This window comes from Ixodes scapularis, unplaced genomic scaffold (assembly GCF_016920785.2).
Source record: "Ixodes scapularis isolate PalLabHiFi unplaced genomic scaffold, ASM1692078v2 PGA_scaffold21__2_contigs__length_744675, whole genome shotgun sequence".
Classification (NCBI taxonomy): Eukaryota; Metazoa; Arthropoda; class Arachnida; order Ixodida; family Ixodidae; genus Ixodes; species Ixodes scapularis.
In genome coordinates, this window is record NW_024609848.1 from 274,191 (window position 1) to 285,461 (window position 11,271).

At 49.2% G+C, this 11,271-nt stretch overlaps 2 protein-coding genes across 2 annotated transcripts; one reads left to right on the forward strand and one right to left on the reverse strand.

Annotated features, from left to right (window-relative positions):
* Nucleotides 1–851: 851 nt before the first annotated feature.
* On the forward strand, nucleotides 852–5,767 carry LOC120842786 (putative nuclease HARBI1). The gene is made up of 3 exons (XM_040213962.2): nucleotides 852–1,477; nucleotides 2,072–2,213; nucleotides 3,004–5,767. Exons 1-3 carry the CDS (start codon nucleotides 860–862, stop codon nucleotides 3,489–3,491), a joined length of 1,248 nt encoding a protein of 415 aa, XP_040069896.2. The 5' UTR covers nucleotides 852–859; the 3' UTR covers nucleotides 3,492–5,767.
* A 103-nt stretch (nucleotides 5,768–5,870) lies between these two features.
* Nucleotides 5,871–10,760, reverse strand: LOC115324101. Its single transcript, XM_040218687.3, has 6 exons — nucleotides 10,248–10,760; nucleotides 9,954–10,062; nucleotides 8,543–8,621; nucleotides 8,393–8,461; nucleotides 7,600–7,751; nucleotides 5,871–6,858 (listed from the first exon to the last, which is right to left on the reverse strand). Exons 1-6 carry the CDS (start codon nucleotides 10,541–10,543, stop codon nucleotides 6,601–6,603), a joined length of 963 nt encoding a protein of 320 aa, XP_040074621.1. The 5' UTR covers nucleotides 10,544–10,760; the 3' UTR covers nucleotides 5,871–6,600.
* Nucleotides 10,761–11,271: the final 511 nt, after the last annotated feature.

Genomic DNA, 11,271 nt, shown 5'->3' on the forward strand with positions numbered 1-11,271 from the left:
TGAAGCAGTTGAGGGAACAGACGATGTCGCGGACGATGTATACCAGGCGATGGTGCTCATCCGGGCTAGCTAGGGGGCGCTAGGGGATCTACTAATGATGACGTTTAGGGGAGGAAACGCGTAGGCGTTGTCTTCCAGCTGGTATTGCGAGCAGTGCTTAAAGTCTCCCGTAAGTTGAGGGGGGTCCCTACAAGGAGGTGGGAGAGGGGGGGGGGGGGTTCTGACGAGATGTATTAGATGCACATAAAATAAACCCCACTGCTGACTCTGCCCACGCTGTACCAGCAACTCTCAAATTGCTAATCCCCAAATGCCACATCCCTGAAAACAAGCTATTTTATTCCAAGATATGATTTTCATTTTACTAATGCTGGGGCTGTGGAGGAGGGTCTCAGACCATCCGTTAAAATCTGTGGGGGGTCCGAGACATGATTGCGAGAGCTCGAGGTCGCTGCTTTGAAGCGTTGTTCGGCAGAACGATTGAGCGCTCGCGCTAGAAATGCATGTCTCAAAGCCAGGAGTGCGCTCTAGCTCGCGCTTGTAGCTTTGGCTGCAGTTTCAGCTTATGAGCGTTCTCCGCCAAGTAACATTCAGGACTAATGGCGAATTCCATGGGCGTTCTGGAGCGCGCCGGGATCAGTTGACCAGGGGGGCTAACCTCGGCGCGGCGAGCTCGAGGCGAGTTCTCCGCCAAACTCGCCGACCGCCGCGATTGGTCGGCGCCGTGCATGACGACACGCGCCGACACTCCCTAGATCGTGACGTTAACGGAGGGTTTTGAGGCGGTCGGAGAGTTGCATATTCGGAACTCGCGGCGAGATGCGGTGACGTCATTGTGACGTGGCAGAAGCCGCCGCGGATGGGAAAAGCTTGCCGGCTCCGACCTAGGCGAGCTTGGGCGAGTTGGGCGCGAGATCGGGGAGAAGCGTCCAAAATGGCAGCGTTTTTGTTCGTGTTTCGCCGCCGGCGTAGGTACTTAGACCACGCCAATGCGTTTGACATGGATGACGTTGATTTTCAACGACACTATCGCCTCTCGAAAGACGTTGTAAGGTGGCTGTGCGACGAACTGCGTGACGATCCTGGCTTGAGACGGTGGAGCCGTGCACGGACCGTCGTCACCGTTGAACAGCAAGTCCTCGTGGCGTTGCGGTTTTTCGCGACGGGAAGCTACCAGGGGTTGGTGGGGAGCGACCGAAATCTCTCCGTCCACCAGACTACGGTGAGCTCAGCCGTCCGTGCCGTGGCCGTAGCCATCGTTCGCCGCCTGGGCCCCGCGTGGGTCGCTTTCGCCGAGACCGTGGAAGAACGTGCGGCCACACAGGAAGCCTTCCTGCGACGAGGCACCCTCCCGGGCGTCGTTGGGTGCGTCGACGGGACGTTTGTGGCCATCAAGGGTCCGTCACGGTTCGACCGAACCGTCACCAAGGCGTTGTATTGGTGTCGCAAGCTCCACTACGCGCTAAACGTCATGGTGGTAAGTTTCCATTTTTGGCTCCTACCGAGTTTGTAACATGTGGTCACGTTTGTTGTAATCTGAAATCGTTATAAATCGGGGGCTTGGGGGGGGGGGGGGGGGGGGGGGGCGGGCTGGGGGCTGGGGGCAGGGGGCTGGAGTTGAGGTGACTGGGATGTCCACGACTTGGGGTGCGGAGAGGGGGATGGGGGGGTCACAATGCATGTGTATATTTAGGGTCGGCTAAATTTTTTTTTTTTTTTTTTTTGGGGGGGGAGGCCGGTTTGGTTGGGCTCACTGGCTGGCTGGCTGAAGCCCCATAAGCCCTCCCCCTGGCTACGCCCCTGGGTCCGAGTAGTAATTGCTGCACAGCTCTATGGACATTGTAAGAGTGTTGGGAGACGTGCTTCTATTCATAATTTATACCTGTTGATGTGCACCGAAGGCACCGGTAGAAGCATATTGCACAATACTATTGACAGATGCTTATTTCTTTCTCACAGTGCGCGGGATCACTGCTAAGTTGTCTTTTTCAAAATGAAAGGAACGTAACAGATGTACACAAGCTGCGATCATCTGTTTGTCTCTCTCTTATCGCACTCTTATTTGTTGCAGGTGTGCGACGCCAACATGCGAATCCTGGCAGTCGACCCTTCGATGCCTGGCTGCTCACATGACGCCCTTGTGTGGAGGCAGTCTTGGGTGCGGCAGCAGTGCATCGCTGGCAGGCTCATCAGGCACGGGGAGTACCTACTCGGTGAGTGTACCTAAAGTGGCAGCACATTGTCAGCTCGCATGAAAACAAAATGCAGAGTACCCAGACGTTTCTTGACTTTCACATGAACAGATTGCTGTAGAACTATACACCAGTGTTTGGATGACTGGCCTAAAGCAAGGCATCATGCAAAGGCTTACTTTCATGTCCTTGCTCGAGGCTCTGGAGCAGAGATGAGGAATTTAACAGTTCATCTTTAGTGCATTAGGGTCGAAACTGTTGAAATCAAGAAGTGTTGTCAGTTAACCACTGAATTACACTAGGCACTGCGAGAATAGGAAAGAGAGGAGTGGGGTTGATAGGTGCTCCGTGTCCAGCCTCCAGCTGCAAAGAAGCTCCAAGTGTACCATTGCGTTTTATTTCAATCTCATCAAGGTGAGACTCTCGCGGGTAACAGACATGAGAAATACTCTTGGAGATAGCCTCACGGTCCTCATTCCCAGAGCTTCCACAGCATTTTCCAAAAACTCGTTTCCAAGGCGTGTCATCATCACCATAGTCGGTGTCATCTGTAAAAACCTGTTGAGACGGCAAACACCTGATATTGGTTGACAGGTCTGCGGCGTCTCTGGCATGCAAATAAGATATAGCGGTGGTTTCAACAAGTAGTACTCGTTATCAGCACTACTCGGAAACTACAAGGTTAACGCTGAATGCACACCACCTGCTTGTGGAAACGGCATATGGAGGGTCGGACGGGATAAATCAAATTTGGATAAAACACAGCATGTGGTTCACGTATCTGAGATTAGACTTGCTATTTTTCATGCAGGAGACAGTGGGTACCCGTTGGAGCCATGGCTCATGACTCCCGTGCCTGGCCGGCCAGCTGTCTCCACACCTGCCGGGCGTTACAACGCTGCCCACGCCTCAATGAGGTCGGTGGTGGAGCGCTGCATTGGGCTGCTGAAGAGTCGTTTTCGATGCGTGCAAAAACACCGGGTTCTTTACCACCATCCAAGGATCGCCGGCACGATCGTGGCAGCCTGTGCAGTGCTCCACAACATCTGCCTCAGCGCAGGGGAATCGGATCCGGGATCATCGTCGTCGGAATCCGAGTCAAGCAGCGGCTCTGACGATGACAGCGAGGCAGACGAGAGCAGTGACGCAGCACGAGAGCGCAGAATCCTGCAGTCGAGGCGCCTCTACATTGAGGGTAAGGCCATGCGGGACCAGCTTGTGCTTGGAGCTACCACAAGTCATGTGCGTCGTGTACGTCGCCGGCTTCACCGGATCCGCCATCGTGGCCGCCACCAGTGATGGTCTCATACTTTCTAAGTGTAATGCGTGCTCAGTGCTGTGGATGTTCTGCCGGAGCCTTCTAGGACTCCGTGTGTGTGCTTGTACAGTGAGGTCCATGTTGTGCCGGAGCCTCCTCGGACTCCGTGTGTGTGTCTGTATAGTAAGGTCTGTGTTGTGCCGGAGCCTTCTAGGACTCCGTGTGTGTGCTTGTACAGTGAGGTCCATGTTGTGCCGGAGCCTCCTCGGACTCCGTGTGTGTGTCTGTATAGTAAGGTCTGTGTTGTGCCGGAGCCTTTTAGGACTCCGTGTGTGTGCTTGTACAGTGAGGTCCATGTTGTGCCGGAGCCTCCTCGGACTCCGTGTGTGTGTCTGTATAGTGAGGTCTGTGTTGTGCCGGAGCCTTCTAGGACTCCGTGTGTGTGCCTGTACAGTGAGGTGTGTTTACTGCCGGAGCTTGCTCGGACTCCGTGTGTGTGCCTGTACAGTGAAGTCTGTGTTGTGCCAGAGCCTTCTCGGACTCCGTGTGTGTGCCTGTATTGTGAGGTCTGCATTGTGCCGGATCCTACTTGGACTTCGTGTGTGTGTGTGTGTTTGCCTGTGGGTGAGGTGTGTTTACTGCCGGAGCTTGCTTGGACTTCGTGTTTGTGTACAGTGTTTCCACTGTCCTTTTCGCAAGATTCGCAGGTATGTGGATCCTATGCAGTGTTTTGAGCTTTTTGTTTGGTGTTCTTTTGACAAGTTTCACGTGTACGGGTGTCACGTGAGAAGAAGTAGTGAGCGACGTCATGTTTGATGTTCTTTTTTGCAAGTTTCACACGTACGGGTGCCTCAGGAGAACAAGTAGTGACTCTGACGTCATGTTTGATGTACATTTTTGCAAGTTTCACATGTATGGGTGTTCCGTGAGGGCAAGTAGTGACCCTGATGTCGTGTTTGATGTTCTTTTTTGCAAGTTTCACACGTACGGGTGCCTCAGGAGAACAAGTAGTGACTCTGACGTCATGTTTGATGTACATTTTTGTAAGTTTCACATGTATGGGTGTTCCGTGAGGGCAAGTTGTGACCCTGATGTCGTGTTTGATGTTCTTTTTTGCAAGTTTCACACGTACGGGTGCCTCAGGAGAACAAGTAGTGACTCTGACGTCATGTTTGATGTACATTTTTGCAAGTTTCACATGTATGGGTGTTCCGTGAGGGCAAGTTGTGACCCTGATGTCGTGTTTGATGTTCTTTTTTTTAAGTTTCACACGTACGGGTGCCTCAGGAGAACAAGTAGTGACTCTGACGTCATGTCTGATGTACATTTTTGCAAGTTTCACATGTATGGGTGTTCCGTGAGGGCAAGTAGTGACCCTGATGTCGTGTTTGATGTTCTTTTTTGCAAGTTTCACACGTACGGGCGGCTCAGCAGGATGTGTTTTTGCATTAGACTTTTGTTGCGGCATTTCTGCAAGTGTACGGATGAAGGTACCTTATGCAGTGATGCCCGGCTAGCAAAGTGTTTGCTAGAGGGGAAAGGAGCTGGTATCAACACCTTTACCCACGCATCTGTTGAACCATTGATGGAGCACATTGCCGGGCAGTTTATAACTCTTCTCTCAACAGTTGCTTCCGAGGAGGCTCATGGGCTCTTGTTAAACTCAACTGACAAATGTAGTTTGTTATACGCCCTGTTTTCGTCAGCCAACATGCATTGTTCAAGATTTCGCTTGGTGTACAGATTCCTCGGTGCTTGCAGAGGTTACGAGGTATCTAAAACTTCAGAAAAAGCGCTTGTGAAAAAACTTTTTCACAACATGCATATAGTTGTCGGTCCCTGCCTGTGAATGAATAGGTCACACTGACGCATAGCTTAAGGCAAACAGAACTCGCTCTCAGTTCTAATCTTTATGGGGAAGAATGTTTGATGGCTGCAAGAACAGGGGCCTTGCAGTCCAGAGCTTGCACAGCTGGTTTCACGAGCTCTTCAAGACAGAGGCTTTGGGTATCTCCTAGTCGCAATGCTTTTCAAGGACGGGGTGGGGGGGATATTAGCTCAGCCTCGCAACTTTTGTCGTTACGAGGGAAAAGGTTACATGATTTGTTGTTATTGATGGAAATGAGGGTTAATTTGTTTACATGTTCCATGTCCCTCGTAGGTTGGGACGCCAGCTTTTGTTACAAAAGGTCATACGGCCACCTACATAATCAAGAGCGGCAGTAGTTCATTTCACAGAATGTTCCAGATTTCTCCACGTAAATGTTTGTGAAACATGCTAGAAAAGAAATAAAATGACCACATCTTGTAAAACATCTTTGTTGACAATGATTCATAGAATACTATTAGGAATACAGTCGCCCACCAATTTTTCGGATGCAGATAACTCACACTTGTTCGATATTTCTGGCCTAAAGGAGGAACCGTCACCTACCCGATAGAAAGAGTGCATATTCACAACTGATGTATCGGACAGCTTGAAGTCCGAACGTTTGATTTTTTGGAAAAAAATCGTCGCGGGCGATCACCACGAAGCACCACCGCCGTGCGGCTATTTTTAATTCTTGGTTTGGCAGGCCTCATTGAGTACTGCTAAGTTTACTGCTACGTGATGCTGTATGGGTTTTTTTCTTTTATTCTAGCTGCTTTTCATTATCATCATCATTGTTGTTACCATTTTTCTTTGTTGATTCGCCATTGTAGTTGTGGACTTGCGCCTCATCTCGACCTCGTTTCGGTGGATCGTGTTTTTGGAAAACGCTAGCTTGGACGTCATTGCCCATCTGTTCTTCGCTGCTATGATGTTTTGCTAAGAAGCGCAGAAAGTACTCGACCATAACGCTAGAAAAGAAGGCAGCAATTCTCAAGTTAATAAAAAGTTGCTGAACGCAAACGGGCGTAACCTAAAACAAGGCGCGTTGACATAACCCGAAGTAAGCTACTATTTATGGCTTTTTTAAGCCGGCTTAGACGTAATAAAGGCAGTTTTTTAATCTGCTGAATTTTCAGACTACTATCTTATTCAGACGGTTTTTCAATCAGTGCGAAGTCCGAAAAATCAATTGGCGACTGTATACATTGTCCTAAAAATAATTATGCAGGACTACAAACTCTGTTGCATTTCATAAAAAAAAAACGGGTAGGAGTGACTTAGTCCAACTGCGGCGGTGTTGGGGGCCTGCTCGGCACAAGCACGACGCGCTGGAATGTGGTGGCCAACATGGCCACAAGCAGCAGGAGTGCTCTGGGCACCTGCATGGCCGCAGCCTGCTGTTCCATGGCTGCGGCTTGCTGCTCCATCGCCGCAGCCTGCCGCTCCATCGCTGCAGCCTGCCGTTCCATGGCAGCTGCCTGCCGTTCCGTTGCGCTGCATTGTCGCCTCATTTCGGTTAGCAGCGATTCCACGTGCTGGAATGATAAGAGGTGCATAAGATAACTCGGTTCACAAAAAGTTGCCTGTTTGTCACCATCAACCTGTTTCAACACTCGGTACTCCACATATTTTGGACATGTCCCCAAGACAAGTAAGGCCTGTTGCTGTTTCCAATTGCCCGAACATCATTTTGTTGATATGTTGTTCAACGACATGCGCAATTTAAAGAATATCAGAATGTATATTATTTTAATACCAGTGTATCATGCAACTTGCAGCAATCGGAGCCATCAGTCTAATCAGATGACCTGATAAATCTATAAATTGGAAGCACCCCATAATTTGAACATTTCATACTTGCTTTGCTTATGATCATTCTTCCGAATGATTTGGCTTTCTGGAATTTACTGTCGGGACATAAACAACGGAAACACTGATTATGATGATTCCGAAATAACTCTAAGTACCTCCCCCCCCCTCTGTGTGATTGTCGAAAGGAAATTTTGGGCCGGGTATTGCCGTATATATAGCATCTATCTTTCTCTAGTCAATCTGTAATTTTCCCTGGTCACGCCTGTACCAGGAACACCAAATTGTAATAGCTGTTATTTTTCTCATCATTAGACCATCAATTCTGTACCATAACCGTGCTGCTGAAAGGATAGGAGACAGCAAAGGCATGCACTAACAAATATTGGTACATGCACATGCACCAAGACATGTCAGATGACATCAGCCACCGAGGCAAATGCCGCTTGAGGAAATAGGTCCCATACCCGTTCCGAAGCAGCAGCCCTCGCCTCTGCGAGGTCCACCAGGCGTCGTTGGTCTTGAACATATTCCTCGGCAGCATCATGGCCCCCCTTGCGTTTTCGACGCCGTGGTGCCCGTACAGGACACTGTGCAAGGGTGGTTGACTGGCTGGGAACTAAGGGCGAAAGCAATTGTAAACAAAGTATGAGGTGGACGAGACACAGCCAGTAAGCAGCAAGCAAGGACTCTTTGCCAAGCTCCATGTGCTATCTCAAAAAGTATTAGAAACACCTGATAAATACCATAATATGCCCAGAATGTGCATGTTTCACAGTACATGTAAGGGTGCTACTTTTAAAATGTGTGGAAATTATTCAGAAGGTAACTTGGCCACCCAACTGATTGAACTGACCCGTCGTGTCGGCTGCTTCTCCAAGCACACCCGTGCACGGCAGTCAAGGCTGACGCAGGTGCAACAATTCTGAACGTTAAGGCCTGCCATATGCTATGTATATTTTGTGCAATATTTTTTTCTTTTTAACTGAACATGTGCTTAGACACTAATTTTTCAGAAATCTCACACTTCGATTGCACATTTCCTCAGTATTTTCAGGCAGCACTCTTAATGTGGCCCACATATTGCTCTTCCATGCAGTTATCTTATGGACGCGTGCATTGTCAGACCTCGAGTCTGAATGTAATGTAATAAGCCATGCATTTGTCTTAATTTAGGATCATTCTTAAATTTGTTCTCACAGGCAGGACATATATGATTCGAAACACTGATAGCAATGCTTGCTATAGTAAGAAACTTACCGGATGTGTCGGTCGTGCCCTCATTTCCAGGTGACAAAAGCCTGGAAGCTGGTGGTGCAGCTTGGTGTCCTGTTTATATTTGTTCATATTATGAAGGACACATATCAACTGAAACACAGACAGCATTGCTTAGTATATTGAGCAACTTACTGGATGCACCGCTTGTCCCTGCAATCTCCCCAACCGAAACTCTTGGTGGCGACTCGGGTGAATGTGGTGGTGGTGCACCCTGAAAGTGGTGCAGGGTTTTGAAGGTAAATATCTCCGTCGTCTAATGGCAAGAGGGACTTAGAGACGGAGGCAAAACAATACTTTTTGGTGAAATGGAAAATGGGGAAACTTATTGCTGTATGCTTCAGCAATATTTACAGGTGTCGACACTGCACTATGAAACAACATTCAGAAAACTGTGTTTTGCTTTTCTTTTAGGCTGTGGCTAGGGTTCCCTCCAGACAGAAAAATTGTCATCACTAGGGTCCTGTCGAGACGGAAAGTTAACAAACCTTGTAGACTTCCGTCCAGACAGAATCACATTCACCACTGGAGGTCCATGCAGAGAGAGAACTCTAGCCGCCGCTCAAATTCCGTCCAAACTAAAGAGAAACACGCGACAAGCTCCGTCGAGCTACACGGGGGTTGGTCGCTATATGCTGGTGCCCCTAATCCATTTTCGGAGTAACAACTGGCAATGTTCCAGTGTCAAGTTTAATTTAGTCTTTAAGTTAATTGCGATTGTCCCAGCAATCATGTTTTTTTTAAGTTTGTATTTATTGAAAGCCAGGTACAGTGAATGTGGTGGATCATTTTCAAAGTTTTATTTAGGAATGACAACCATTCTAATGCAAGACCTGAGGCGGGGTGTATTCTTATAATGACGGAGCAGTTCCTGTCTCCACTTCCCTCAACGTTTCTCCTAGATTGCAGCATATAGTTTTGTAATTAGTTTTGAACAAAAAGAAGCTTGTGTTGTGCCTCCAGGTTGCAAATATTCACAAAAAATATCCTTAGCGTCCGAAAAAATTGACTGAGAGCTTCTTATTGTTTTTCAATCTTGAAGACGAAAAGACAAAATGCTATCCACTAGGCCCTCTGGACGGAACCCTGCTGGGCCTGCTACCGTTCCACCTGGACAGAACTCTCCTGCGTCTGCTGCTGTTCAGACTGGACTGAACTCTAGACACTCCATTCCTCTTATGTTCTTTAGACTTGTCACATTCTGATCCCAAGCAGATCAGTGTGCATGCTCCATGCTCATTTCAAAACCATGAAACAAAAAAATAACCACATTGGAAAAATCGGCATGTTAGATGGAAGTTTACCCCTTATGTTCCGATGCAGCCTCTTATTCATGTAGATATCCTCGCCAGATAGCACACTTATGTGGTGTGCTCGACACTTGGCCCAAAATCCGTAGAATGTGCTAAGCGACCAGCCTCAATTTCTCGGTGTCCATATATAATACACCTGTATAGGTCCTATGCACAAATAGTCTACTTAGCGCGTCCCAATTTTTCTTGTTTATGTACAATCATTTCAGCTTTAGAGAAGCTTACGTTCTTACCTCTGGCCGACCAGGCAGCTTCACGGAGCCGCAATCGTTAGATGCGTCGTGGCCAACGACGTCCAGAACGACGCCGGCCTCGCCGGGCACCGAGCCGCCGCCTGTACCGCTGGGCAGGAACGTCGAAAAATGAGTTCTTTCTGATTCGCAGGTATACACAGATTGCACTGACGGGAATTAGGAGATCACAGGGCTCCCTCTAGATATCATTGTGGCTCCGTAAGGCCAGCGTTCCCGAACAATGACGGGCACATACAGGTTACACATCAAGGATCAAGGGTCACTACTACTCACCCACTGCTCTGGCGGAAATCTACTGCCTTTTTTTTGGCCCAGGACACCTTGTCCGTCCAGTAATGTCGCCACCGGGCGGGCGACTTTGTGGCTGGTCCGAGGGCGTTCAGTTCAGCCGTGAGCTGTCTCCACAGCTTTTCTTTGCTTTCGCGCGTTACCCCTCCTGTAAAATCACTGGCGGCGCGTGTAATTTGCGGGTGGTCGCGCATGAATGAATACAAGTGCTCTTGTTGAGCAGCAGAAGCTCGAGGCTGCAGTCTTTTAGCTTGCATCGCGCTTTCTTGGCCGTCGTCCATGGTGTTCTATTCGCCCGCGTTCGCTCATAGCAGACGAACAGCATGCTCGCAGTGATTCCTATAAACATATGGGTTTTTACAGCAATTCGCTACCAGGAATACAATTTATTATTACCTAAAGGCTTTGATAATTAGCATCCATGCTTTTTCCGATTTTTATTTGTCATTTCCGATTTAAATCAAATTAAACCCTTCACTGCGGAGCGTAGGGGCAAATCGGAGCTACGCTGGGGAACTCGCCGACGTCGGGGGGGTCGGAAATGTAAGAGGAGGAGTGGGAAACTCGCCGGGGCGGAGTTAAAAGAAGCTCCTCCCCTCCCTCGCGACGCTGCATCGGAGGGATTCCCGCCGAGGCGAGCTTAGCCCCCCAGATCCGGAATGGAGCACGCGATCCGAACGGGGTCGCGCCGCCTACGGATCTTCAGTGGAATATGACCACTGTTCCGGGATCGGCGGATGCCTTCTCGTCATTCGCCTGCCCGGGAATCCCCTTTCCGCAGCTGCCGCGGTCGTTTCGAAGACGTTTTCGCAATCGCGGCGCTAACACGTGTTCCACGCACGAGCGGCAGGAATGGCTCGAGAGCTTCTAGCAAAGATTATCGGAATGCCGGAAGCTAGGGTGCCTCAATGTCCTTCTGTTTAGGGTGATGCCATCGTTTGGAGTACTCAATGCCGACAGCACACGCTCACAGGGAAAACAGAAAGAAATCGCAGGAAACAAGATGTCG

Bases quoted from the DNA above. Each gene is read 5' to 3' on its own strand.
- LOC115324101 (XM_040218687.3), bottom strand. From the start codon at position 10,543: ATGGACGACGGCCAAGAAAGCGCGATGCAAGCTAAAAGACTGCAGCCT. The intron at 8,622-9,953 runs GTAAGAACGTAA...CACCACTTTCAG, and splicing joins AGCTGCCTGGTCGGCCAGAG to GGTGCACCACCACCACATTC. The intron at 6,859-7,599 runs GTATGGGACCTA...TTATCATTCCAG, and splicing joins GGGCTGCTGCTTCGGAACGG to CACGTGGAATCGCTGCTAAC.
- LOC120842786 (XM_040213962.2), top strand. From the start codon at position 860: ATGGGAAAAGCTTGCCGGCTCCGACCTAGGCGAGCTTGGGCGAGTTGG. The intron at 1,478-2,071 runs GTAAGTTTCCAT...TATTTGTTGCAG, and splicing joins ACGCGCTAAACGTCATGGTG to GTGTGCGACGCCAACATGCG. The intron at 2,214-3,003 runs GTGAGTGTACCT...TTTTTCATGCAG, and splicing joins GCACGGGGAGTACCTACTCG to GAGACAGTGGGTACCCGTTG.